The 27,986-nt window shown below is 50.6% G+C and overlaps 1 protein-coding gene and 2 long non-coding RNA genes across 6 annotated transcripts in view; 2 read left to right on the forward strand and 1 right to left on the reverse strand.

The window, feature by feature from the left end:
* The first annotated feature begins 842 nt into the window (after positions 1-842).
* Positions 843-11,965, forward strand: LOC125283474 (uncharacterized). The gene is made up of 4 exons (XR_008960407.1): positions 843-1,102; positions 2,205-2,298; positions 9,353-9,484; positions 10,159-11,965. It is a non-coding gene; the product is annotated as an uncharacterized LOC125283474 (long non-coding RNA).
* A 5,201-nt stretch (positions 11,966-17,166) lies between these two features.
* LOC113268718 (mitochondrial amidoxime reducing component 2-like) overlaps positions 17,167-27,986 on the forward strand; it is a 33,956-nt gene continuing 23,136 nt past the window's right edge. For 2 of the 4 annotated variants that reach the window (XM_026517294.4, XM_026517295.4), the window contains exons 1-2: positions 17,180-17,600; positions 24,183-24,356. In XM_026517294.4, coding sequence (XP_026373079.2) covers positions 17,314-17,600; positions 24,183-24,356 — 461 coding nt within the window. In that variant the 5' untranslated portion in view covers positions 17,180-17,313. Of the gene's footprint in view, positions 17,601-24,182; positions 24,357-27,986 lie in introns of all 4 variants that reach the window. The other 2 variants (XM_057315583.1, XM_044390646.3) reach the window with 2 other exon arrangements.
* On the reverse strand, positions 21,596-23,349 carry LOC123002011 (uncharacterized). Its single transcript, XR_006411469.3, has 3 exons — positions 23,101-23,349; positions 22,383-22,954; positions 21,596-21,898 (listed from the first exon to the last, which is right to left on the reverse strand). It is a non-coding gene; the product is annotated as an uncharacterized LOC123002011 (long non-coding RNA).

The raw sequence follows: 27,986 nt of genomic DNA on the forward strand, positions 1-27,986 counted from the left end.
GGAGAAGGCAGCAGCCCCCGCCTGAGTCTTGAACACCCACCTTGGCGAAGGGAGCCCTTTCCAGGTGGCTTCCACCGTAAGCACGGCCTGCCCTTTTCTCCTGGTTGCCTGGGGCTGGAACCAGGCAGGGGTGGGGGTAGGGGTGGGGGGTCCTAGGCCTTGGAGGCGAAGGCTGTTGGGCAGAAAAGTGCCTTGACCTCCAAGGCCAGAAGGCCCTGGGCCCTGAGGTCTTCCTGGGCACGTGGGCAAGGGACGTCCTGCCTGGCTGGGAACTGGGAACCGTCCTCTGCTAACACGGAGCTTGGGAGGGAGGAGGGATCTGGGTCTGCCTTCGCACTGGCTCTCAGCCGCAGGAGTGATCTGAGTCAGGAAGGCAGCCAGCTGTGTGGCTTCACACCAGTCCCCTTCCTTCTGGACCCGTTTGGGCAGAGGCGGGTACATTATCAGGACCCCGTACCTCTGGTTCCCTGAGTCTGAGGGATTTTCTGCAGCTTCCCTCTGACAAAATCCTGGCTCGTTTGCTTTGTACTTTGATCTTGCTTATCTTTTCTTTCTTCAAGGGGCCATTTCCTATTCTTCCTCCCTCTTGACCTCTTGAGGAGCTCTCAAGGCCACTGTGACAATCAGGGCCTGCCGCCTCCTCTCCACAGCCCCCTGAGAAGGAAACAGAAACAATAGGAATCACTTCCCCAGCAGCCTCGGTCCCATGTCCAGAGGGGCATCGAGTTGTTTTCTGGCTGCTGCTGTTCTCCCCAAACCCACCACACCCATGGGCTGCCCTCCCTCGTGACCAGGCTTCCCCACCGCGGGCCCACAGAGGCCAAGCCCTGGCCTTTGCCCCAGCCCTTTGCCCCAGCCCTTCTCTCAGCTGCGTCCCAGCACTCTTCTCGCTCTTGGAGCTCTGCATCTGTCAGAAGGCTCAGCGCGAGGCCTCCTCCTCCATGGAACATTCCCTGATCTTGGCCTCTGGAATGAATTGGTTCTTCTGGACGCGGCAGCCTCCCGCCTGTCCGGAGCCTTAGCCTCCATTGTATTCCGTCCTGTATTAGAATTGGTTGTTAACACGTGATTCCCGATGATGTTTGCGTAGAGTAGGCGCTGGGTAAGTATTGGGGAAGGGGCAGAAAAGAAGCAGCTCGACTCTCTGTAGGAAGCTTCGCGGTGCATCTAGAGCAGAACTGGTCCCAATTTATTGTTTTATGTCCAAGAAAAATCACAAAACAAAGATCTCTGGAGCATGCATGGGCCCAGACAGTTCTCTCAGGCAGCCTGCTTCACCAGGAACAAGGAAGAAAGCTGTTAACAAGGTCTCCCTGTGTAATCGGTGACAGCGCTAGAAAGGTCACTGGGAACGGAAGGCGCTCAGCAGCCCCTTGTCCTGAGTGTATAGAAAGTGTGGGGGCAGGGAGGGCGGGACGCTGACCAGACAGTTCAGGGGTCTGGCCATGGGGCTACCCTAGGTCTGATCTCAAAGTGAATGGAGTTTGGCCCGTGTGCTGCCGGATGGCCGGAGGGAGTTGGGGGTAGAGTGCGAGGGGATGAGTTCAGGGAGCTGGAGGCATGGAGCTGTGGACAGGCCATCATGCAGGCCTTGGGCTCCATGACGGGGCTCTCCTTCAGAGAGATATGAGGCATCGCCGTCCGTTTTGAGCAGTCAAGGGCAGGACTGACTTCTGTGTTAGCAGTGCCCCACGGGGAGGGACTGTCATCAGCCCATTCCGCTGATGAGGCTGAAGCAGAGAAGGTGAGGATCCCAACCCCCACTCACAGCACTAGGGAACGTGACTCCCCATCCTAGCGGCCCCGCTCCCCGCCATCCCACCCCGCAGTTACGTGTCCATGTCCTGGCTGCTTGCTTGCGTGAGGCCTCACTCCCACCCCTGGAACGTAGGCTCCACGACAGCAGGAACTGTGCGGTGCCTTATGCGACGCCTATAATGTAGCAGGAGTTCAGGGAACTTTTGTGGATGAGCGGTCAGACATCCCAGAGGGCGCGAGCAGGTGTGCTGGGTGATGACTCTGGAAGGCTCAGCACTCGGGGTTTCCTGGGGAATTCCTGGGATGCGAAGCCAGCTTGAGGTCACATATGTGGGGCTCTGCGTGGCACCTCTCCCTACCCCACCAAGGCATATTTCTTGGAGAGTCAGAGAGGGCGCTTGGCTGTGTGCTATCTTTCATTTATCAATGTCTTCCTTCTTTCACAGGCTCAGTCACTCACAGCTGTCCAGCAGGTGTGCCCCGAGCATTATTCTGTGCCTGACACTGGGCTGGGATGGCCCGCTGGTGACCGACATTGAGGTGCCTGACCCTATGGACTTGGGGAGAGGGTGAATGAAGGGGAAACTTCGGATGGGTTCTTCATACAGGGTGAGGGAGAGGTGTTGGGGTCCGTTCCACGGTGAAAAGTCTCCCTGAGCGGCAGTGGGGACAGGGTAGGCCTGGGGTGGGCATTGCTGAAGTGAGGAGGGGAGGCAGAGCCTATAGTGTGGGCCATGAGAGGGAGAGGGCTCCCAGCTGAGAAAGCAAGAGGGACTGGACTTGCCAAGGTCGGGGTAGGGGTGAGGGAAAGAGAGGAATCAATGAATTCTCTCAGATTCTGGCCTGAACAACAGGGAAGGCACCGGCTGGGGGGAGAAGCATAAGAATGCCAAAAGTCTTTGGAGTTCAAGGCCAAGACCGCTGTTTATTTGTTTAGTTGCTACAATGCCTCTTTGCTGAGCCAGAAAATACAATGTGCAAGGCCAGGCCCCAGGGTTTTCTGCCGCAGCCCGGGCATTTCCCGCAACGTTGTTGTCATTTCTACACTGGGACCCGGGGAGTCATGTGACCGGCCCAGTCCCTGACCTTGGCCTCCTGGGGCAGGCAGGGACTCATTGTACACACTCTCCCTGCTGGTATTCCGGAATGTTGGAGGAGAAGTGAAGGGAACAGCTGACTTAAGGTTTGTGGGCCTGACGTTGTGGCCTATGAATATCACAGGGAATCAGCAAAAAACATCACAACCTCTGAGTATCAGGCAGAGAGTCCCTAAAAGCTGGGAGCACTACCACGCATGGCTACGAGTGCTCTGGTGCTTACACTTTGACCACATCTCTCAGTCAAGTGGGGGCTCTCATTCAAGGGAAGGGGGCAGATCACTGAAACAAGAAAGCCACAGGCCCCGAATGGGCCAAGTCACCAAACCAGGGCTTACTAACCAATCTAATTGCAGTTTCAACCTTCCCCAGACATGTAAGTCTTAACACTCAGTTCAGAATTTCCTGATCAGTGCCAAAAGGAATCTGTCACACGGGTCTTCTCTGTCTCCCAAAGGAAGAGGAAGTAGTCTGAGTGACAAGACCCGCTGCCCTTTCCCCGTGGGAAGGTGGTCTTGATATTGCCTGGGGTAGACCTTTTTCTTAATATAACTCCTTGTCCCGCCCTCTGCGATTCCTATAAAAACCTTCCATTTTGGAGGTGGTACGTAAATACACAATGGAATATTACTCAGCCGTCCAAAAGAATGAAATCTTGCCATTTGCAACGACATGGATGGAACTAGAGGGTATTTTGCGAAGTGAAATAACTCAGAGAAAGACAATTATCATATGATCTCACTCATATGTGGACTTTAGGAAACAAAACGAATGTGTGGGAAGGGGAAAAAAAGAGAAGAGAGAGGGAGAGGCAAACCATAAGAGGCTTTACAAATTTTTATTATTTTTTTATTTTTTAAAAGATTTTATTTATCAGAGAGGGAGAGAGGGAAAGCACAACAGGGAAAGCAGCAGGGGGAGGGAGAAGCAGGCTCCCTGCTGAGCAAGGAGCCCAGTGTGGGACTCATCCCAGGACCCTGGGATGATGACCTGAGTTGAGGGAGATGCCCAACTGACCAAGCCACCCAGGCATCCCCCAATTTCTTTTTTTTAAAGATTTATTTAGAGAGAGAGAGAGTGAAGGGAGGGACAGAGAGAGAGAGAGAATCTCAAGCAACTCCTTGCTGAGCCCACAGCCCTACATGGGCCTTGATCCCATGACCCTGAGGTCATGACCTCAGCTGAAACCATAGGTTGGATGCTCAACTGACTGAGCCACCCAGGTGTCCCAAGAGACTCTTAACTATAGGGAACAAAAGGAGGGTTGATGGGGGGTGGGCTAGATGGGTGATGGGTATTAAGGAGGGCACTTGATAGGATGAGCACTGGGTGTTGTACGTAAGTGATGAATCACTAAATTCTACTGCTAAAACCTATATTACACTACATGTTAACTTAACTAGAATTTAAATAAAAATTGGAAAGAAAAAAAGAAAAACAAAAACTTTCCATTTTGTACGCCTCCTCAGACCTCCCCCACCTCCCAACTTGCTAGATGGGAGGCTGCCCGATTCATGAATTGCTTAATAGAGCCAACTAGATGTGAAAATTTATTTGTTGAATTTTGTTTTTTTACAAAGGACAGCGGAGGAATTTCTACTTGTTTTACTTTAACTCTTAGAATCTTGTTTATAAATTAAGGCTTATAAAATCTACTATGGGTTTCATGAGAACTCAAAGAGATAATGGTTAGAAAAACATCCCACTCATGGAAGTCACTTAATGTTTGCTCCAATATGTTTTAAAATTTCCACCTTGTGGTCTACTCATAGAGTATGTGCGTAAGTTTGATGATTGGCGAAAATATTCTTGTTAACCTTAATCCCTTAGTAACTAATGTTGGAAAATGGATAAAGGGGAAGAGAAGAGGGGTCGATTTTGACGTTTCTCTTCTGCATCCTTATGGGTTTTTAGAATATTCTCATTTTTTAAAAAAGATTATTTATTTGACAGAGAGAGAGAGCGTGCATACATAAGACAAGGGGGCGAGGGGGTGGGGGGATGGCAAGGGCAGAGGGAGAAGCAGGCTCCCCACTGAGCAGGGAGCCCAACACAAGGCCCCATCCCAAGACTCCAGGATCATGACCTGAGCCAAAGGCAGACGCTTCACCGACTGAGCCACCCAGGCATCCCTAGAATGTTCTCATTAATAGTCCTAATGATGCAGGGTTGTTGAGCACAAGGGTCAAGAAAGAATTCTTGAGACGTTTTATGGTGCAGAAAAGTCCTTTTATTATTGCGCGGGGACAGGACGCATGGGCAGAGAGAGCTGTACTGTGATTGTGAGGTGGGACTGATTATATATTTTGAAGTTGGGTGGTAGAGAGAATAGAAGTCTCTAAAGGTATTTCTGTATGTCAAAGAAGGCAGGATCCTGGGCGTCTGGCTATTGTCGAGCTAAGGTTGCTTTTAGTTTCTAGCAAAGCAAGCATTCACATTAAGACAGCTATGAGTTCCTTGAGGAATGTCGCACTGCACGTCTCAGGTATTTATCCACGGGCTGCAAGTTGAAAGGAAATTTAATTTTATCTACATTTCTCTTGCTTTGTTCTCCTTATCGCTAATAATCGGCTAGAAAAGTCCCAGGCTCTAGACTTATGGGCTCCCAGTAGGACACTTGGAATCCACAAGGCTTTCCCCACAGAATATTAAAATCCTGAGGTACATACATCGCTGTAAATATGAATGGGGAAAGTGGGTCCCTTTCTCCTTGTTCTTAAACATTAAAACAAATTGCAAGAACTCTGAACTGGAAGGAAATACCTAGAAGCAGTGTTTTTGGATTAGGAGAAAAAAGCAGGATGTGAGACGGAGTGTCATCATGACGGCTTTTCATTAGGGGAACTAGACAGAAGATGGGCTTTCAAGCCTTAAAAAAATAATTCTTCATCCAGCAAAAGGAAGGAAACAAGGTCTAGATGTGGCATAGGTAAAAACCCTCTCTTCTCCAACTGGGTATCTAACAGAGATTACCCCAAATCTGTTGGGGCATTTCCTGCTTACACAGTTCTCAGTAGCTCTCCTGGTACCACGGTGAGCTCCCCATTCAGAAGTATGGTTTTTGGGGGCCTTTCTCAACAAGGAAGGAATCTTTCTTTTGACTCCAGGCAAAAGTTATTTCTCCTTTCTTTGAATCTCCGTATCACTAGACTACGTCAACTTCCCACAGGGCCTTATTCACTTTTCACCTTATATTTATTTACTTGTAGATTTATTTATACTGTAAAAAAACAAACAAAAACAAAAAACCCCAAACAATCCCATAGGCCCAAGATGGAGTCACTTATGCCAGGCCAAGTCACCACCCGGAGCCTTTGTACCTAACCTCTTCGCAGTTTTAACCTTTTCCAGAAATGTAGTCTTAGTCAGAAATTTTCTGGTGAGCACCCATCTATAACGTGTCCCTTGGGTTCTCTCCATTGCCATCCCCACCCCAGGAAGAGAAGGTAATCTACCTACGAAACCCCCTGCTGTTCCCCTGAGGGAAGGTGACTTTGCCTGAGGCCCTCCTTTCTTTTGCTAATTGGCCTGTTCTGCTTCCGCCTTTAAAGTCCTTCTGTTTTGTACAGCTTCCAGACTGATGTGCTGCCCCGTTCTTGAATCGCCTAATAAAGGCAATTAGATCTTCAAATTTACTAGGTTACATTTTGGTTTTTAACCATATGTATATTCTACCAACCAGATTGTAAGTTCTGGGGGGGGGAACCTCCGGGTTTGTTTTGTCAACGTAGGGAGTCTTGCACGTAATAATGCTCTGTCATAATTCATACGTGTCAGGATTACTGGAGTTTGTGGGGGGCAGGCACGACTAGAAACCTAAGTGCAGGGAAGATCGAGAGGCGTAGGGTGGGGCCGGGCATTACTAAATCTGCTTGTCCCCCATTCTGGTTATTGAAGGAGAGACAGAAAGGAAAACGTTTTCACACTGTCAAAGGTCCCAGTGGTTTATCCAAAATAGGAGGGTTTAGGGCACCTGGGTGGCTCAGTTGGTGAGGCACATGATCTCAGGGTCCTGGGATCGAATCGTCGGCAGGCTCCCTGCTCAGCGGGGAGCCTGCTTCTCCCTCTGCCTGCTGCTCCCCCTGGTTTACGCTCACTCTCCCTCTCAAATAAATAAATAAATAAATAAATAAAACAAAACAAAGCAAGAGAGTTTATTTGGTTTTCCATTTGTCGTGAAAAATTTCAAATAATAGCAATTGTGGAGTTTGGTTATGAAGTAGTGTTTTCCACCCAAGAGCATTCCTTCCTCAGAGCTGCTTTGTTAGAAGTTTAAATCTAAAATCAGCCAGGATTCCTTCTGTTAATGTCAACAGCTCTTTCAGCACACCATCCAGATGAAGTTGTTTCCTGTTGTGTTTCGCAGGAGGGTCAAGGATGGGCCCAGAAGGTCTCAGGTTGACCCCCAGCGTTCCTTTCTGTGCGTATAAAGGGTTGAGTTCCGGGTCCCTCCGCAGGATCCGTGAAAACAGACGGCTCTGGCTGCATTTCAACAGACAGAGTGCCGGGTGCGAGGTCTCTGCGACGTGGATGGGATTTCTATAGCAGGATGTGGTGAACCCAGTCTTTTTTATAAATTAGTCGATGCTATCAGCGTTCTGCTTCATTGTCTACTTTGACAAGAACATGAAATAAGGAAAGTTCTAGAGAAAGATGCCCCCCCCCCATTGCCTCATTCTCTCTGAGCCAAGTGCCCCCGGGTTCCTCTGACTTGACGAGCCTCAACCTGGGCCCATCAGGACTTGAACAAGCGGCAGCAGAGTTTGTAACAGCTCAGAGCTACGGCTCTGGGATGACCCTCGCTCCCCTTTAAGTGCCTGCTTGAGGAAACTCAAGGCGGCCAAAAGAATTTGCTGTATGTTCCAGCCAGCACCTGAAGACAGAGCCCCTGGCACGCCTCCGCATTTGTGGGCCCATGGGAGCCTAACTTGATAAGCTCCAGGTAGTGAACTCAGTGGGTTTCCTAGGGATCAAGCCCCTTTCCCACTCTGTTGTGATTTTTCACTTCTCTGACCAGCGCTCTGGCATTCTCTCCTTAACACTCCCACTCACCTCTGTGCAAACTGAAGTTGAGGTCAGTCATGCCCGACTCCTTTCCCTGTTGCAATAGTTGTTACTGACCAAAATCTGTCCTTACCAGTGTCCCTCGGTGTCCGATTTCGTCTAACATCTTTAGCAGTGTAAGTTCAGCTAAGACCATCCAAACAATCCCTTGATTGCTTGGGTATAGAATGGAAGGGGGTCAAAGGGTAGAAACCTCCATGTTGTGGTAAATAGGTTGTGGGGATGTCATGTACAGCATGGCGACTGTAGTCAACACGACTGTATCGTGTATTTGAAAGGTGCTCGGAGAGTACATCTTAAAGGTGTTCATCACAAGAAGGAAAAAAGTTGTGACTATACGAGGTGGTTGTTTTTTAATCTGAGGTGGTTGATGGTAACCTAACTTATTGTGATTTTTCACAATACATACATAAATCATCATGTTGTATACCGTAAATGAGTTCAATCTTGTATGTCAGTTATATCTTAATAGAACTGGGGATAAATGGGAGGGAAGGTACACATTGCTGGTGGGAAATGTAAAAGGGGGCAGCTGTTGTGGGCAACACCTAGACGGTTCCTCAGGACAGTTAAATGTAGAGTGACCATAGGACCCACCAGATTCCACTCCAGCATGTACATATGCAAGAGAATTGAAAACATATGTTCTCCCAAAATGTATACACAAATGTTGATAGCAAGTGATTTATAGCAGCATGATTTATGGACAAAATGTCGTCTATCCGTACAACGGAATATTATTCCTCCCAGGAGGGAAGGAAGGAGTAACACACATGACAACGGACATGGACCCTGAAAACCTTCTGCTAAATGAAGAAAACCAAACCCAGAAGCACGCGTTGTATGATTCCATTAATAGAGGATGTCAAAAACAAAACAAAACAATGAAGAAGAACAACCCAAAACCAGGATGTCCAGAATAGCCAAATCCATGAAGACAGAAAGCAGACTAGTGGTTGCCAGGGAATGGAGAGGGGGGAGGTATGGGACTTCTTTTGTGGTGATGGAAATGTTCTGGAATGAGGTAGAGGTAACGATTGCACAATACAGCAAAGATACTAAAACCCACTGGGCTGCACAATTCAAAATGGCGAGCTTTATGCTATTGAGTTGCATCTTAATTAAAAAAAGAACACGACTGTGCTTGCAACCCAAGAGTTGTAGCATCGATCACACCTGTGCCACTATTTTCTGGTCGTATTTACCAAGATGTTCAAGACTTTCGCAGTCGTGCAATAATAAATACATGGAATGAAAGGCATCCTGGGAAAGAGAGGTTGTTTTGGGGCTAACCACGGGTGAGGAGGTGCTTTGCCTAATCTTTTCTTGGAGCAGGGAGTGGAGAGAGCGAGGTTGGAGGGCAATGGCTTTCTAGGGGCTGGGATTGCGTTTGGAAAGGAAGCCCAAGCAAGGAGATTCTCTTCCCTTCCCAGATGGCTGTATCCTGTTGGAGCCTTCATCCTTCACTCTGACCAGGGAGCATGCTGCTCAGATGAAAAGCAAATCTTCCTACGGCAGCCAAAGAAAACAAACCCAGAGAAAAAGCAACCGAAAACAGAGAGGAGGTAGGACTCTGCATCCTGGCTGATAACATCCACAGAATCCAAGCCACAAAGACACGCGGCCGTGGCCACTGGGGGACCTGGGGGAGCTGGGGGACACCCAGGACCAGACTGGCCAGATGTGAGGAGGGCCCTGGTCCTCAGTGTCAGCGGCCCAACCCCACAGCTTTGCTCTTGCTATCAAAGGGACATCAGTATCCTTCCCGTATACAGGCAGAGGCCAACGAACTCCGCGGGTCATCTCTTTATTTATAAAAGATACACTGAGATTTCGCTGTGCCTGAGATACACAGATGGACCCCCAAGTCCCAGCCGGTGGAAGGCCACCTCACCAGGAGTGATGTGGGAAACAGGCAGAAGGAAATGTGGATAAAATTCGATGTCCGTTTAACCTGCAGCCCAGGGACAAGCCCTCGAGGCAGGCAGAGTATAATGTTCCTCCAGAGAGCTCCCAGGTATCTTCAAGTTAATGCCTTTGCTAGAGGGAAAAGCAACCTTAGTTTGACAATAGCACGGCCTCCTATATCCAGTGAGTTTTCTTCAGCAGATGAAAATCCTTTTGGAACTTCCCTTATCTTTACTCCCCCCCCCCCCATATAATCAGTTGCCCCTCACAATTCCGGGACAGGGGGGAGCAGCAGGGAGCAGAAGGCAGCAGCAGCTTTTTCTGCCCACAGGTCCTGTCCCCGTGCCTTAATAAAACCACCATCTAGATGTCTCAAGAATTCTTTCTTGGCTCTGGACCCCCCACCAAACCTCACCTGTGTTCCAGAACATCGGAAGGACGTTTGCGGTGACAGACATCTCAACGTCTTTCTCATGGCCCCACCATTCCTTGCTCCCTTTTCTACCCATATGTTCTTGGCACCCTGTCTTCATGTGGGGCTTTTCTCTCTCCTCCTCTTCCTCTCCAGGAAGGAAAGTGTGAGGAAACCACCACTGGGGGGACCTGCCTCTTTCTTGCTGGGTGGGTGTCCTTAGGGGAGGGAGACAAGGGACTCTGAGTGTCTTGGCTAATGCAGGAATAGACACCTTTTCCTATTTTTGACCCAGGAGCACAGTGAGGACCAAATAATTCTGTCTCTGATTCAGGTTTATTGACTGCAAAGCATTATTCACATGTCAGGGGTAATACAGAGTTGGGTCTGCTGCTCCCTTTCTATTTCAAAATACTTGGCCTGCAACTGGCTCTTGGTCCCGAGCCTTCCATGTGTTGGGCCAAGGGAGTTGTGCCTTCGGACTTACTCTGCAGGAAGGAAAGGAGGGCCTCCTTCCACTGCCTGCAGAAGCTGCTCCAGCCGCTTCCTCCCCGCCCTGCTCTCCAAAACCCTGATCACAGCGCCCCCTGGTGGAGGCCCAGCCCCCTGCCCCGGTGGCCGACCCAGAGCAACCCCAAAGACCCAGAGGGGTGGGATGGAATAGAGAGGGCAGGGACCCGGGGATGATGCCTAAAGGGACAGGCTCCAGTCAGGTGCCGCTGACTGCTGTCATGCAGAACACAGACTTCGCATTTCCTGATATTTTGATGTTTCAAGACAAGCTAGAAACTGCCCTATTGAAAAACTAAAACCAAAACCGAAAACCAACTGTATAAGCCAAAGAAAACAAGCAGTGGGAGAGTTTGGGCTGCAAACCAACAGGAAAGCTTGACTTTTGGGGGAAGAGACCAAACATTGATAACAGTTCATTCCAAAACATAAGTGAAGAACAATCTTGGAAATAGAAATATTTTCGATAAAATATAAAAATCTCCACTATGAACATATTTGATGAGGAAAAAAAACCAAACTTATTGACTTGCTCCTGAATTTTCCCATATACTTGCTCGTTACACCGATATTTTTTTTTACTTCTTATATGAACGAACAGAAACTGGGAGGTTTCAGTAAAAATTATGGGAGGAAAAATACAAAATAGAAAAAATTATTTTCATAAGTTATTTTTTTCTTGCTACTTGGGGGGAAAAATAATTCATCCTAAAGGTACATCCTGAAGCTTCCAGAATACCAATGTCCGTGTGGGTTTATTTGAACTTTTTAGGAAAGAAATTCATATAACATGCACAACTTGCACCATTTGGCCTCATCCCACCTGGTAGCTTCACCTCCCGCTCCTTCCTGGGCCGCTGTGATCCTCATACCAAAGGATTTTCCTCCAAAACCATTCCAGGGCTTTGGGGGAAGTTCTATTTTTTTTTTTTTTTTTGAGGTCTTCCTCTCTTTTCTATGCTTTAAAGCTCCTATGCATTCTTCAAAACCCAGATTACATGTTGCCTCCACCCAAACCCAGATTACAGGAGTCTCTGCAAGCCTTCGGAAGCAGAGATGGATCAACACCTCATACGTCTTTTGACAGTGGGAATCTACCCAGAGGCGTGCTGTGTCTGCTGAGGCATAAACTTTGAGAACGCGTTACGGGTTAGAAGCTGGTAGGGTAGGTTTGTGGTCTGTTTTGCTCCCCCAGAGCTTGGTACACAGCCAGACTCCTGTAACTAGGATAATTTAAGAACATACTGTAAAAATACTCTTATTTTCGAATTTTTGGAATTTTTTGGAATAAGTATGGATTTTCATGGTTCAGAGTGCGAAAGGGTATAAATGTACATACACGTGAAATTTCCGTCTCTCCCTTGTTTCCAGCCACTCAGTTTCTCTTCTTATCAGTAACTAGTTACTCAGTTTTAAATACCCTCTGGATGAAGCTCACATTCTTTTACACAGTGAAATCCTTCTACACCTGGGCTTGTCTTCCCAGCCCTCTCCCCACGCTTGGCCTTTGCCCTCTCCTTTCCAGCCTGTACTAAATTTAGCTCCTCAGAAAGCCCTGTTCTCTGTCACCCTCTCTCACTGCCCTTTCGTCAGTTAGCAGAATGTCTCTGGTCAGCCTGGCCTCAGCTTCTCTGTCGCAGCAGGGACCCGCTGTCCAGAGGCTCCAGGAGCCCCCACCCGTTCCCACCCCCGGTTCTCCTGATTGCCCCGTTGTTCCTGATGTGTGTTCCTAGCATGCTCCTGGCTCCTGGAGGCCCGAGACTCCCTAGTCATTATTAAAGACTAAGGACCAGAGGCTAACACACAGCAGGGCTGGAATGAAAGTTGCTGTCTCCCGGACGACAATCGGCCATTGTCCTCATTCTCGAAAACTCCTGAGCTCTGAGCCTCAGGAAGTTCTGGGACTGGCCTTTGGCAACTGAGGCATCACCTCCCTGGTATCCGTGCCAAACCCCACCTCCAACAATGTGGACGTGTCTCCTCCCGGCAGCCTGTAGGAGGCGCCCAGCTCACACACGAGTTACCCCAGGAGCTAGTCGATCCCCCCTTCCACCCTCACTGGGCACTGTTGGTCACACTGCTGTGCACGCTTGTGGGCATGGCGCGATATTTCTTATTATGAATGAGTAAAACAGCGTGGATGTTTTCGTTATCAGTCTCCTGTGAATCTTAGTAGCAGAGGTTAGTGTCCCTGAGCCCAGTCAGCCCACGACACTGAAAAGCTAGACTTTCTACTTTAAAAGGCCAAAAGGCAGATTCTGAACCAGGATGAATTTGCCTTGATGGATCCTCTCAGTGGGGACTTTATAGATGGACACCCCACTATGTGAGAACATGCCAGTAATAAATGTGGAAATGATAGTATTTTATTTTATTATTTTTTAAAGATTTTATTTATTTATTTGACACACAGAGAAAGAGAGAGGGAGCACAAGCCAGGGGAGCGGCAGGCAGAGGGGAAAGGGAGAAGCAGGCTTCCCGCTGAGGAAGGAGCCCGATGTGGGGCTCGATCCCGGGACCCTGGGATCATGACCTGAGCCGAAGGCAGACGCCTAACGGACTGAGCCACTCAGGTGCCCCTCCCATATGGATTTTTCTTATTTAATAAGACTTTGGATCAAGTCACTTCAGAGATGGTTGGTTTCCTTGTTGTTACTTCTGGTTTCAGGGCCAAGGGTAGTATAAAGATGGACTCACTCAACCCGGGAGTATGATAGCACATTTGTACAGGAACAACCCTGAGGGGGCTTTTTGCAGAAAGGGGTTCTGGGTGTGGTGCCAGCAGGGAAGCGATTGCTAGCATTATCAGTTCCAGACCCTCCTGCCCTTGCTGGGAACAGATAGACGGGATTTCGTATCCCCTCCTCCCTCTCTTCTGCAGCTACAGAACCTCCAACGTGAGCAGCTTGCACACCTTCGAGCCTCTCAAGCCCTTGGCAGATGTGGCTGTGCGGCTGGCCTCTGGTAGTGGATGTAAGTCGAAGGGCTGTGCACACTTCCAGGACCACCCAGTATAAAACCTCCCCCACAAGAGCCTCGCTTTTTTGCTCCTTTCACTGACTGGATGGAGAAGTCCTCTGGTGTCTAGGTGAGCAGAGAGCAACAACCCAGAAGGAGCCCGGGTCCTGGAATGCCTGGATGGTCGGGGCTCCGTTGTCGGCTTGCACTGAACTGGAATCTAAGTGAGAAATAAACTTGTACTTTGTTAGACTGTTGAGATTTTGAGGTTGCTACACTATGTTAGCCTATCTGACCCATACGATTTGTTACAGAAGTTCAAGGTCGATTATCATCACACTCTGATAATTTGCACATCTCCCCAGGAGAGAGGTACTGCTGGGTGGCCCTAATTAATATTTCTGTTGGCTGCTGGGGACCCATCATCCTGATGAGGGCCTGGCTGGGCAAGGGCAATATTTGCCTTTTATTTTATTTTATTTATTTTATTTTATTTTATTTTATTTTATTTTATTTTATTTTATTTTATTTTATTTTTAAATATGCTCCTGAGAAACATGAATAGAATCCAGGCTTAGTTTTCTTTTTTCTTTCTTTCTTTTTTTTTTTTTTTAAGATTTTATTTATTTATTTGACAGACAGAGAGACAGCCAGCGAGAGAGGGAACACAAGCAGGGGGAGTAGGAGAGGAAGAAGCAGGCTCCCAGCAGAGCAGGGAGCTGACATGGGGCTCGATCCCAGGACCCTGGGATCACACCCCAAGCCGAAGGCAGACACCTAACGACTGAGCCACCCAGGCGCCCCAATATTTGCCTTTTAAATTCTTTTTTTTCTCAGCTTCCTGGGTTGGTACTCTGATCAGTTGTGTTTTATTTGAATATACCAGTGCCTTTAGGCAGAGAGTGATGTGTTATTCATTAAAAAGAGAGATTCTGGGTGGCTCAGTCAGTTAAGCGTCTGCCTAAGGTCATCATGTCAGGGTCCTGGGATCTGCCTGCATTGGGCTCCCTGCACAGGGGGGAGTCTGCTGGTCTCTCTCTCTCTCTCTCTCTGTCTCTTCCCCTGCATGTGCCTGTGCTCTCTCTCTCTCAAATAGATAAAAAAAAATCTTACACACACACACACACGCACACACACAGGTCAAGTTACCTGTCCAGTAACTCTTCCTTACTTGAAGTCCCACAAATAACTCACACTCCATGTCTACAACAGACCTCATCATCTTTCTCCCCAGATCGGCTTCTCTTGATTTTTTTTTTTAATCTCAGGGAATGACATGCCCCACCTGTACCCAGACAGCCAGGCAGGAGAACTGGGAGTCATGGCAGACTCCTTCTCTCCCTCAACCTCAGTGTTCCGTCTGTCACCACGTCTTGCTAAGTGTCTCCCCACTGTCTCTCCTGTCCACATCCCCATCTCATCCCCACTGTTACTTCCCCTGATTCAGGATCACTTCGGCCCAAACCAGAGCATCGGCTTCTCATCGACCCACCCTTGGGGTTACTCCTTCTCGGACCGGTCGGTGTTGCCTTCCAACAACCACGTCCAGCCATGTCTCACACCGTTCAGAGTTCCGATGTGTCTCCACACGAAGTTGGGACAAGGAGCATCTGGACTGGGCCCCGCCCAGCTGTCCTGCCTCAGCTCCTGCCGCCTGCTGCGCTGGCCGGTAGGGACGCTCGCTGGCCGGTAGGGACGCTCGCTCGTGAAGCTCAACAGCTGGCAGTCGCCGCATCCTCACGTCCCTTCCGTTCCTCCAAGCGTTGTGTGCGCCTTTGGCCCCGAATCCCCTCTTCTGCCCCCTCTCCCAACCCTCCATGTGTTCAGGCTCAGCTCAAAAGCTCCCTCCTCTGAAGACACCACTGTCCTGAGACACAGCTGTCCACTGCATCTTGTCCACGCCTCCTCTCCGATGTCCTCCTCAGTCTGCCAGGGGCTCCCTAAGCTCCTGGATGGCGGGGCAGCTTCGAAACTTTAAATGGCCAGTGCCAGTCTAGGGCAAATGATCAATACATGTCTGTTGAAGGAACAGATCATTTAATAAGGAACATTTTCCCTGTCTGGGAGCTCCCCTCCAGGGAGGAGGATGGACTTACAGACAACCTCCATCTGACAGCAGGCTCTTGGCTGGGGGCCCGGGGGCGGGGGGGGGGGGGGGCTCTGACCCTCCCTCTTCAAGAGTCTGGAGAGGAAAAGGAATCAGGTACTCCTCATTCACAGCACCATGCTGGAAAAAGAAATGCAAGGCTTGGCCGAGAATGGGCGGTTACTGAACAGGCTAATTCCACTGGTCTGGGATTTCAAACAGGGGCTGTTTGGGGGGTGGGAGCTCAGGTGGTTTTGACTTTCACTTTTCACAAGGAGCAGTGGAAGGGAGCTGGCCTCTCTGGCTCCTTCCTCCAGCCTCTTCTCACCCTGGAGGGTGGCCCTCTTCTCCAGAGGGTGGCTCATTCATTCAGATTTGGGAGGTGGCCCACTGGTTGCCTTCTTAAGCGTTCCCAGAACAGTGCCACGATTTAAGGAAGGGTTTTTGGAGAAATAAACAACCTCAAACCTGAACGTGCCTAAGAAAATCCCCTGTTCACCGGATAGCCGCGTGAATGGAGCTGGTAAAGATGAACATTAAAGCAGTGAAAACAAATTTTATTCAGCAACTAGTGACAGGAGGGGAAAAGAGCTGAGCTCCAGGCCATTCCTGCAGAGGTGACTGGGCCGGTGAAAGGGACAATGGTGTGCGGGTGGGGAGTGAGTGAAAAACGACAAAAGACAAAACGGTTGGTTGGTCGGTAGCAACGTGGTCAGGCCCGCTGTGCCTGCTAGCCGGCACTCACTGAAGCTAGGATTCCATCCTCCCGCAGAGACGGGGAGACAAGCCCTGGCCCTCCTGGACAATTCGGAGTTGCAGAAGAGCATACACATCTCAGAGGGCCAGAGGAAGGATCCGTAATTGTGAGCTCTGCTGAGCACACGCTCTAGAAGGAGGTCAGGGCCCTATCCCCACATGGTGTGGAGCAAGCAGTGAAGGGTCAGCAGCGAGCTCCCAGGCGGGTGTTTTACTGGGGGAGGGGACTCGGGTCCTCCCGGGGACCTGGCCAGAAGCCACGCCGGCCTTGGGTCTTCTCTTAGTGTAGACGTTTCTTCTGAGAGGGATCTGCCAGAGCAGGTAGGTACTAACCCTCGTGACACCTCCCATTCCGCCGCCCGCGATCCGCTTCCCGGTTCCGTTCGGAGCGCCCGAGCCGGCAGCCGCGGGGCCGCGTCGGAATCGGGGCATAGGGAGAGCGGGGGGTGTGGGCGGCGGAGGGGTGCTCCTGCTTCCGCATGGGGCACTGTGGCCGCGCAGGCAGGGGGCGCCGGCGCGGTGCTGCTGACCTATCCGGAGAAAGTGGGCGGCGAGGCGGCGGGCCCGGGCCTCTCCGCCCCACATCCGGTTACGCGCGGCCGACGGCGATCCGCGCGTGCGCGGCAGGGAGGGCAGGGCTGCAGGGAGCGCAGGGCCGCCACGAGCCGCCGCGCCTCTTCCCGCCCGCCGCGAGCCTTAAGCGCCCCCGCGCCCCCAGCCGCCCCGGCCGCAGTCGCCGCCGCCCGCTCCCCGCCGACTCGGCCATGGGCACCGCCGCCTCGTCGGCTCTGGGCCGCCTCGGCCTCCCCGCGCCGCGCCTCCCCGCGGCGTCCCGGCCCGCCTGGCTCGGGGTGGCCGCGCTGGGACTGGCCGCCGTGGCGCTGGGGACGGTCGCCTGGCGCCGCGCGCGGTCCAGGCGGCGCCGGCGGCTGCAGCAGGTGGGCACCGTGGCGCAGCTCTGGATCTACCCGGTCAAGTCGTGCAAGGGGGTGCCGGTGAGCGCGGCCGAGTGCACGGCCTTGGGGCTGCGCAGCGGCCACCTGCGGGACAGGTAGGGCCGGGCCGGGCGGGGTGCGCGGCACCTGCCGGGGACGGGGTGGGGTGGGGGCCGCTCGCGGGAAGGAGCCCCCAGGTTTGCCTCTTGCGTTTCCTGGGCTGCTGGTCGGACGCTTTGCCTTTGATCCTTTAGCTGGGAAGGTCAATTCATGTCTGGTTCCGATTTGGAAAGGTACGTAGGGGCAGACTCCTGCCCCTCTCTAGATGAGAAGTTCCTCTGTAGAAGGATGGGGTCTGACCTGGTCATCTCCCAAGTCTCCTGCTAGTTCTAAACTTTCTGATTCTTAGTCCACTGTACAGTAGTAGAAAATAAAATGCTGTGAGCACACGTAGGCAGACAGCGGCAACGCTGAAACCAAGACTCTGTTCAAGGACACTGGCTTTGGTCTTGCTGGAGTTTGCTCCTCCCATGTCGTCATTCCTGGAGCAGGTGCCTGGGAGACCCAGGAGGTGGAGAGACTTGATCCACTTTCATAAGTAATGAACAGAGTGAAGTTTTGTGTTGTAATATTTGCCGTTAAGAGAATAGTGTGTCCCGTCTCCCCAGAGGCAAAGTGGTCCTTAATGAAGAAGAACTCAGGGTAAAGGATCTACCCACGTAAGGCCTGGCATATGGAAATTCCACTCCCTAAGAAAAGAAAAGAAGAAAGAAAAGAAAAGAAAAGAAAAGGTGTTCTGTCATTTAACTCATCCCAAAGGTGAGGCCACAGACACCTGCTCACTCTTAAGAATCATGCAGCTGGATATCTGGAAGGTTCACTTGATGGTGAACAATGCAACACTCTAGAAAGAGTGAACAAGGAAGGGCAGAATCCCCTTCTTTGGTTCGTTAGGGTTAAAATGCCTTCCTATCAGGCTGGGGTGGTTTTGTTGTGGTCCTCTGGACGTTTGCAAGTTGGTCGTTCAAAGAATCTTCTAGCAGAGACTATCTGCTGCTCTGAGTTTGCTCCAGGATACGTGTATTCGCTCTTCTCAGCTGTCTTCTTTAAAAAATGTGGACTCTGGGGCGCCTGGGTGGCACAGCGGTTAAGCGTCTGCCTTCGGCTCAGGGCGTGATCCCGGCGTTATGGGATCGAGCCCCACATCAGGCTCCTCCACTATGAGCCTGCTTCTTCCTCTCCCACTCCCCCTGCTGTGTTCCCTCTCTCGCTGGCTGTCTCTATCTCTATCTCTGTCAAATAAATAAATAAATAAAAATAAAAATAAATAAAAAATAAAAAATGTGGACTCTCACGGCTTTGAAAAACTTCAACTTGTTTAGAGAAATGTTGTGTATGCAGACCATATAACTCTTGGGGGTTTTCCGTCCTCCTCCACTCCAGATTTCTCATCCTGGAGAGATTTTTATGTTTTGTTTTTGTTTTCAGTAATTTCTACCCCCAACGTGGGGCTAGAACTCAGGACCCTGACATCAAGAGCGCCATGCTCTATAATGGAGCCAGCCAGGCACTCCTAATCCTGGAGAGGGTTTTATTATTTACTTATCTATCTATCTATCTCTATACTTTATTCACATTTTCTGGGTTTTCCACTAATGTCCTTCTTTTTCTACCCTAAGATCCCAACCAGGATACATTTATAATTCCATTTGGATGTCGTGACTCCTTGGGCTTCTCTAGACTGTAGTAATTTCTCAAGCTTTTATCGTTATTTGTTGACCTTGAGAATTTGGAGGAATCCTGAGTGGGCATTTTGTAGAGTGTCCTTCAGTTTGGGTTTGTCTGATGTTTGCCTTACGGTTGACAGGGAGTATGGAGTTTTAGGAGGAAGAGCACAGAAGTAAAGTTCCATTCTCCTGGTAGCATATCAAGGGTACATAACTTACCAACAAAACTTTTTTTTAAAGTTTTTATTTAAATTCCAGTTAACATACAGTGCAATATTAGTTTAAGATGTACAATATAGTGATTCAACACTTCCCTACGGACATCCATGCTCATCGCGACAGGTGCCCTCCTTAATCCCCATCACCTATTTAACCCATCCTCCCACCCCCCTCCCCTCTGGTGACCATCAGTTTGTTCTCTATAGTTAAGAGTCTGTTTCTTGGGGGCGCCTGGGTGGCTTGGTCAGTTAGGTGTCTGCCTTCAGCTCAGGTCAGGATCCTGGGGTCCTGGGATCCAGCCCCGCATCGGGCTCCCTGCTCAGCGGGGAGCCTGCTTCTCCCTCTCCCTCTGCCTGCTGCTCCCCCTGCCTATGCTCTCTCTCTCTCTCTCTCTCTGTGTCAAATGAATAAATAAAATCTTAAAATAAGTCTGTTTCTTGGTTTGTCTGTCTCCTTTTCCCTTTGCTCCTTTGTTTTCTTAAATCCCACATATGAGTGAAATCATGTGGAATTTGCCTTTCTCTGAGTGACTTATTTCAGGAGAGGAGTGAGTGACCAGAGGAACCATGACATTTAATGAGCCACCGGAGAGATTTTTAAAACTTTAATTTCCTGAGAGTCCCATCCCAGACCTATGGAATCAGAATCACCCAGAGCGAAGCCCCCTCGTGTCGTGTTAAGATCCCCCCGCTGAATCTGCTGTATCTGGGGCCGTGAAAAACGAGAAGAGCATGTTTAGAGCTTATTCAAGTATGCAGGACTAGACGAGCCTTCCTACTGCTGGGAAAACTCCAGGCACAGGGGTCCTGGACACCCTCCAGAAACTGGGAGGAGCAAATTCTCATGGCGCACATCTAGAGAAAGTCGCCTGTGCTCCTTCCGTCCCCACTTGAAGGACTGAAGTCATTGTTCAGAGAGAGATTTCCCGTTCTTATCTGTGTCTCTTCTGGTCATCTGAATGACTCTTTTCCCACTTATTGTCACTCCTTGGCTGTGATTATTGCTCTTGTGGAAAGGATTTGTCCCTTGCTTTTCTGCTGCCATGGGTATCTCAAAATCAATAGGACTGTATCCACTTCCCCTTGTTTTGAACCATAAATGCTTGGGATGGGTGCTGGGGCGCGGAGACTGGGAGGAGGCAGGGCAGGGCAGTGGGATGAACATAGATTCGTGCCTCACGTGCCTCGGACACTGAGCTGAATCCTGTCACGTAGATGACCTTACACAAGCCTCAGCACAGTCCGGTGGGCTAGACGTTATCTCCACTCTGCAAATAAAAACGGCAGGATCAGAAAGGAGGAGCGTCTCACCCAAAGCACTTCTGTGCTGGAGGGATGTGAACTCTGATCTCTGTGAGTACCGCAGTCACGCGCTTTTCATGAACCCAGTGTGATTTAGAAGAGTGAGGATTGCACGGAGGACCAGGAGACCCACGCACGGTCGTCTAAACTTTCTGAGCCTCCTTTTTTTCATTTACAAAAGAAAGGGGTTGGACTTGATGATCTCAAAGACCCTATTTCATCTGGGTTTTATTTATTAAAGGATAATGGAAACTCAGAAGCAAGCTAGAAAGAACTCTGCTGAATGAGTGCTGTTCTCTCAACTTAATAATAATGAAACTACCAACAGCCTGGAATGCAGGAAAAGGCCTCTTGGATTTCATTCCATTTTGAACCATTCTTTGGAACCATTCTGAGAATCTGGGCTCTTCCTCCATAGGGGCTCTGTCCTCCAACTTCTAGAACTATTTTGTTCAAAGCTCTTAACAAATTTGTGAGTGTTTGGCTTGGGCACCCTGGACTCTGGGCTGGTTCAGAGTCCGCCTAGCAGAACGCTGCGTTGCCTGATTGGCGCAGAAGGTGGGAGGGTTGGCCTCCCTCCTTGACCTTGTAAATCCCACTCTCCTTGGCGGGTATATAGGACTCAATCAGTCCTAAATCTGCCCTAACCCTTCGGAAGCCAGCCCTTGATGTTTTCTGCACAGACCGTGGTCTCCGGGAGAAACGAGTTCTCTAAGTTTATCATACTGAGTGTCACTACCCTCCTTCTATCTGTGGTGGGGTCCCTGCCCCCCCCCCCCCCCGCCCTTTAGGCACTTCTGCTTCCCAGACCAATTTCTTTTTCTTTTTTTTTTTTTTAAAGATTTTATTTATTTATTCGACAGAGATAGAGACAGCCAGTGAGAGAGGGAACACAAGCAGGGGGAGTGGGAGAGGAAGAAGCAGGCTCATAGCGGAAGAGCCTGATGTGGGGCTCGATCCCATAATGCCAGGATCACGCCCTGAGCTGAAGGCAGGCGCTTAACCGCTGTGCCACCCAGGCGCCCCCCCAGACCAATTTCTAGTTCAGACATGAGGTTTTCCAGCTGTCCTGGGCTCTGGTCCCCCACACCCATGGTCACTCTGGGCACCGTTGTTCCTTTGGAGACTGAGCTCTGGCTTCTGGACCGATCCTCACACCGCACACTCCTGTTTTAGGTGTAAAAGAAGGTGTTAGTTTGGGGATAACTTGGTCATGAAAAATCCACACTCCAGACTTACTCTTTTTTTTTTTAAAAAGATTTTATTTATTTATTTGACACAGACAGCCAGCGAGAGAGGGAACACAAGCAGGGGGAGTGGGAGAGGAAGAAGCAGGCTCCCAGCGGAGGAGCCTGATGTGGGGCTCAATCCCATAACGCTGGGATCACGCCCTGAGCCTAAGGCAGACGCTTAATGACTGCGCCACGCAGGCGCCCCTACTCTTTTTTTTTTTTTTTTTAAGATTTTATTTATCTGAGAGAGAGAGAGAGCATGAGTAGGGTGAGGGGCAGAGGGAGAAGCAGACTCCCCGCCGAGCCGGATGCTCAATCCAGGGCTCAATGCGGGGCTTGATCCAGGGACCCTGGGATCATGACCTGAGCTGAAGGCAGACACTTCACCGAATGAGCCACCCAGGCGCCCCCAGACTTACTTTCTTTCAGATCTGGCAGAACAGAGAGAGTTATTCACTGACAAATGCCATGACCCCAACGGACAGGGTAGTGAGAGTGGTCAGGGTCTGTTACGGGCAGCAACTTCTTATCTTTTATTGGTGTCTCTGTCTGATCCTGGTGGTAGACTCCCTGCAGGCTGCCAGCTGACTTTCCATTTGCAGCAGCTAGCACAAAATGTCCAGCCCCCCTTCTCACTGTTGACGCCAGGGGTTAACCCCTGTGCTGTTAAACAGCAGGCTGGAGCCTCAGCCTCGGAAGGGACTCACCGTCAGAAGTAACGTGCAGACTCCAGTTGGGACGTGCGTCTGGCTGGGTGCAACTCTCGGAGGGAGTCCTGTTGGGGGCCAGGACATGATGGACGTTTCGGGTGCAGCCTTGGGTAGGACTAACCAGAGCACGGTCATCCAGGACTCCGCACCCAGGGATGAGGCTGGAAATAGGAACAGGGCCCAGCCCCAAGGGAATGGAGCCGTAACAAGGTAGCAGGAAAGCCCTTGGTCGCAGAACCCCGTAGGCGAGCGGGCCAGACACCCCTGGGAGCCAAAGACGCCTGGAAGGAAAAAGATGGCTTCTCAGAGGGATGGGGGCCTGCTGCTGCCCGCATCACCAGCTCTGGGATGGGAATAGCCAAGACAGTTCCCAAGATGCGTCTGCACTGTCATTCATCCGCTGCCACACCCCGACACCAACACGTACCTGTCGCTAGCGGAGCACAGGTGCCGGCCAGAGTGCTGGGTGGTGGCAGGGAAGGGACACCCCCTGGGGTCAGGCGAGGGCCAAGACGGAGCCGCCTGCACTCTGAAATCAGAGATCCTCATCAGGTTAGGCAGGCATTCCCATTTGGTTCCAGTCGTGTTTGGTAGTGTCTCCCCTAGAGACATTCTGGTCGGGGCTGTCCCTCTCATCCTGCCCACGGTTAGAAAGCCCGAGCTTCCAGCTGGGATGGTGCCATCGAAACTTACTTTCTCCAGGGGGCAGAACGCTTTTTAAATATCTTTTAGTAATCAGATCGTTTGTGTGGTGTAACCCCAGACATACGCTGTGCTGTAGATAAAGGCGTAGCCGACCTGCCCGGGCCAGCCTCCCTTCCCCTTTCCAGGAAAGCCCAGCCGTTCTCCCCCTAGATATGATGCAGTGTGCAAACAGCCTAGAACAGCGGGCTCTCCAGAAGGAAGTGGAGTTCCGATCTAACTCATGGTTTGCGGGCATCTCGTTCTCGCAGTCAGAACATGCACGGGAAGAGGGGAGGCTGTTTGGGGGTCTCCTGATGTCAGACCTGCGAGGCTCAGCAGGTCAAACCGAGCGCAGGCATGTTTGCATCCTTTGGCGTCCTGAACAGTGCAAGACCCTGTCTAGAGTTCTAGTTCACTTGAGCCAGTAGTTTGGGCCTCAGCTTGTTCCACAGCAAAGAGACCTGGAAGACATCTTGCAACGACCGGGAGAGTTTAATAAGCGCCTGGAAATTTCTGACCAAAACAAAGCCCCAAACTAAGCACCAGGATTCCCAGTAAGGGAAATTTCTGCATTTTTGGAACTGGGGATTTTCATACATTGGCCACATGTTCTCTCCCAGGGCTGTTTCTTCCAAAGAAGCTGCTTTTCAGGGCACCAACTTTTGGAGTCAAAGAATTTGACCAGATCGGGGTAATTGTCTAGAAAAAAATTGCTGGATCCTGAGTCTGGGCGGGGAGGGGGTTTGATGAAATAAAAGCTAGAGGAAAGTCTCTGAGAGGGTCAAAGAGGCTTTTCTGAGCATGTTCGTGTTTGTTCCTCGGCAGGTTTTGGCTGGTGATCAAGGAAGATGGGCACATGGTCACCGCCCGGCAGGAGCCTCGCCTCGTGCTGGTATCCATCACCTGTGAGGGCGACCGCCTGATCCTCGAGGCTCCGGGCATGGACCAGCTGGCTTTGCCCAGCAAGCTGCCTTTCTCAAACAAGCTGCATGATTGCAGGTGCTCTGCTCGGGGCCCCTGGGGACCGGACGGGATTTTCCCGTAGGCTCCTCCCTGCACCTGTCCTGCTTCAGTGTGTATAGTCAGTGATGAGTTCGGGGAAGGAAATATTTAAGAGAAGTCTGGCTGGGGCTGGGATCAGTCGAGTGGTCAGAGGTGAGTGGGCGAGGCAGAGAACCGTTTTAAGGGTCCTGGGATGTGCTTTACTCAGGTATGGTAATGGGTGTGGAGGTGCCAGTGACCGTGAGGAAGAAAGAAGTTTTCTATGCTCACAGATCCCTGGGAACAGGAGGCTTGGCGTGTCCTGCAGGGCCGCACAGAGAAGCAGCAGGGTTGGTCAGGACGTGGGCTATGCTAGGGGGTGGGGGGATGGGAGGAAGAGACCTTTTTTTTTTTTTTTTAAGATTCTGTTTATTTATTTATTTGAGAGAGAGTGAGCAGAGAGAGAGAGAGAGCATGAGCGGTGGGAAGGGGCAGAAGGAGAGGGAGAGGCAGACTCTCCACTGAGTTGAGGTTGGGGGGAGCCTGATACGGGGCTCGATCCCAGGACCCCAAGATCATGACCTGAGCCAAAGGCTAATGCTTAACCGACTGAGCCACACAGGTGCCCCTACGAGAGCCTTTATTGTGGTTTCTATAGAAAGTACCAGACCAGGCAGGGTAAACAACTTCAGGATTGGCTGGTTTGAGCAATTTCAATGGGCTCTGGGCATAGAGGCTGTCTCTGGGTGCCTGGTACCTGGCCCTGGGTGATTAGGGCCGGGGGACAGTGGCCTGGTGTGAAAGAGCCCAGAGAGGAGGTGGTTGGGGGGGGGCCTCCAGATTGGTTGGCATGCACGCGAAAGGTGAGTGGTCTCCTGCCTGTGGGAATCTTCCAGCCCTGGGAGGGGCGATTCCTTCCACATCAGCAAGGCCCCAGGATGCCAGTGCATCAAGAATATAGGAAACACAAAAGCGTGATTACTACGCATAGAGAAGGGGTGCCAAGGGCCAGTCTTTAGAGTTCTTCTCTGTTTATTCAAGCTGGATGGACTTTTCTTCGGCATTGGCAGCACCCCCCCCCCCCCCCCAAGCAGACAAGGCAGTTAGTGGAGACGACCATTAACTCAGGGTTGGGTGAGAAGGGCGCCAGAGCTTGTCACGGTCACCGTGGCCTCTCAGGTCTCTGGCACAAGTCAGAGGTAGGAGATTCCCATCCCTGGCCTAGATATGCTTCAGGCCTGGGCTTCCTTTCAGTCTGTAGGACCCCTGTAGGGTGGTCAAATTTCATGGTTCCTGGGGGTCTTGTCCTGTGCTACTGGAAAGTCCTAGAGGCTTGGGTATCTGTCATGGGGTGCTCTGGATCCCTTTGTAACACCTGAGCTTTTTCAGCCTGTGGAGACGGGGTTGTCCAATAGTCCCAAGACTCAGAGGAAGACCACAGATTGCTCCCAGGGCCCTGACTGTATGCTTTTCCAAGCAGAGCATCTGAGCTGAAAACCATCATTCAACGTTCTGAAATTTCAAAAGCCTGAAGTAATAATTCATTGAATATGATATTTTAGCTAATCATCTCCACAAGCTCGTGAGGTGGAGATCATTAATTCCGCCTCACACGAGGGAACAGGACTCGCATCGCTGTCATGCAGGGCAGAGCTGGGATTTGAACCCACCTGCCTCCTAGTGTTTGCTCTTCATGCCTATGCACAGGGAAGGGAAAAGCTTTGCTGTATAGGATTTGGTTAGTATTTATTCCTTGATCATTGGGAGAACTTTCCGGTAAAACTGGATTTTCTTTGTAAAAATCCATTCACAGGGACGCCCGGGTGGCTCAGTCAGGTAAGCTTGGGACTCTTGGTTTCGGCTCAGGTCGTGATCTCAGGGTCGCATCGGGCTGAGTGCTCAGCAGGAGTCTGCTTCTCTCCCTCTCCTTCTGCCTCTCTTTCTCTTTCTCAAATAAATAAATAAATAAATAAATAAATAAATAAATAAATCTCTTTAAAAAATCCATTCAAGGCTTTATGTCTTAACTACTTTTTCGTAGTTTTGCTCTGTGAATTAGTGGATTGCTAACGAATGAAGTTCTGTTGTGCTCACATAGGAAGGATCAGTCTTTCTCTGTAGGGTATAGATGATGGAATATTTTGTGTCAAAATGTGGAAGAAGGTAGGGCCCTGGGTGACTCAGTCAGTTCAGTGTCTGCCTTCAGCTCAGGTCATGATCTCAGGGTCCGGGGATCGAGCCCCACATCGGGCTCCTGGCTCCGCAGGGATCCTGCTTCTCCCTCTCCCTCTGCCACTCCCCCTGCTTGTGCTCTCTCTCTCTATCAAATAAATAAAATAAAATCTTTACAAAAATGTGGAAGAAGAGTTTTGCATAACATTCTGGTAGAATGGAAGAAGCCGGGATGGTGCAGGGGTAGGTTGCACCTGCCACAGGGACGAGGAGTATGGACTAGTTGGGGGGTGGTGTTCAGGAGTGGGAAGGGCACTGCATAGTTACCATTCCCTTACCCACTGGCTGCTTTCTACTTTTCAAAGTGCCAACACTAGGTTCACCTGGCAGATGGAAGCTGAGGGGCAGAAGTGTGTGCCCTTCCACGGGGGCTGGTGTGAGGGGTTGAGGGACATGCTGGACCCGGGAGCAGGTGTTTCAGGAACTCATGAGCAGTGGGGTCAAGGCTGTTCCGAGTAGTTTGTTGTTTGAGGAGACTTCTAGGGGAAAGGCTGAAGGCCAGGAGAGGACCATGAGAAGGCTCTGGGACAAGCCAGGAATTAATCGGAGGTCAAGCAGGGGCGCCACGAAGAGGGTGTGGAGAGAAGAGAAAGGCCCAAGAAACTTGAGAACAGCAGGGAGATTTGACAGGCGATGGGAGAAGCTGTCCCAAAACAAGGCGGGTCTAAGGGTCAGAGCGGGACTGGGGGCGTCGGGGAGCACAGGGCTCGTTCCGGTCTGGAGCATGTTGTATGTGCACCGATTCTTTCCCATGCATTATCCCAGGAGGCCTCAAACCTGGGTAACGGTCACAGGTGGAGGTGCAGACACTTCTCGTGGTATATGAGGGTCCGTGAGGGCAGGGGATGCTTTAAGGGAATAGGTTTCCAGATCCTTAAATCCCATAGACGACAATCCGAATTGCACCCACAGTGGGCACCTTCTCCTCTCCCACCTCCCCTCTGTATTCACGAAAGTCTTACCCACCCCACATCTTAATGGGGAGCATTGCTCTGGGAGGGAAAAACCTATGGGCCCAAATAATGGGAAATGTTGGTGTTGATAAAGAGAATGACTCTGATGACAGGGAAAATCGTTACAAGTTGGTGGTGCCATGTCTTTGTCTTACACTAAAATGAAGGAGCCAGTAATCCAGTTGTTGCTCACAAGGAATAAAGCTGATGCTGAGCCTTATCTTATCCCAGCAATAAGGGTCATACACAGATACGTGGGTGTACGACAGGAGTTATTAAGAAATTAGTTTTAGGGACGCCTGGGTGGCTCAGTTGCTAAGCGTCTGCCTTTGGCTCAGGTCATGATCCCGGGGTCCTGGGATCGAGCCCCGCATCAGGCTCCCTGCTCGGCAGGAAGTCTGCTTCTCCCTCTCACACTCCCCTTGCTTGTGTTCCCTCTCTCGCCGTCTCTCTCTGTCAAATA

This window comes from Ursus arctos, unplaced genomic scaffold, assembly GCF_023065955.2.
Source record: "Ursus arctos isolate Adak ecotype North America unplaced genomic scaffold, UrsArc2.0 scaffold_2, whole genome shotgun sequence".
In the NCBI taxonomy this organism is placed as follows: Eukaryota; Metazoa; Chordata; class Mammalia; order Carnivora; family Ursidae; genus Ursus; species Ursus arctos.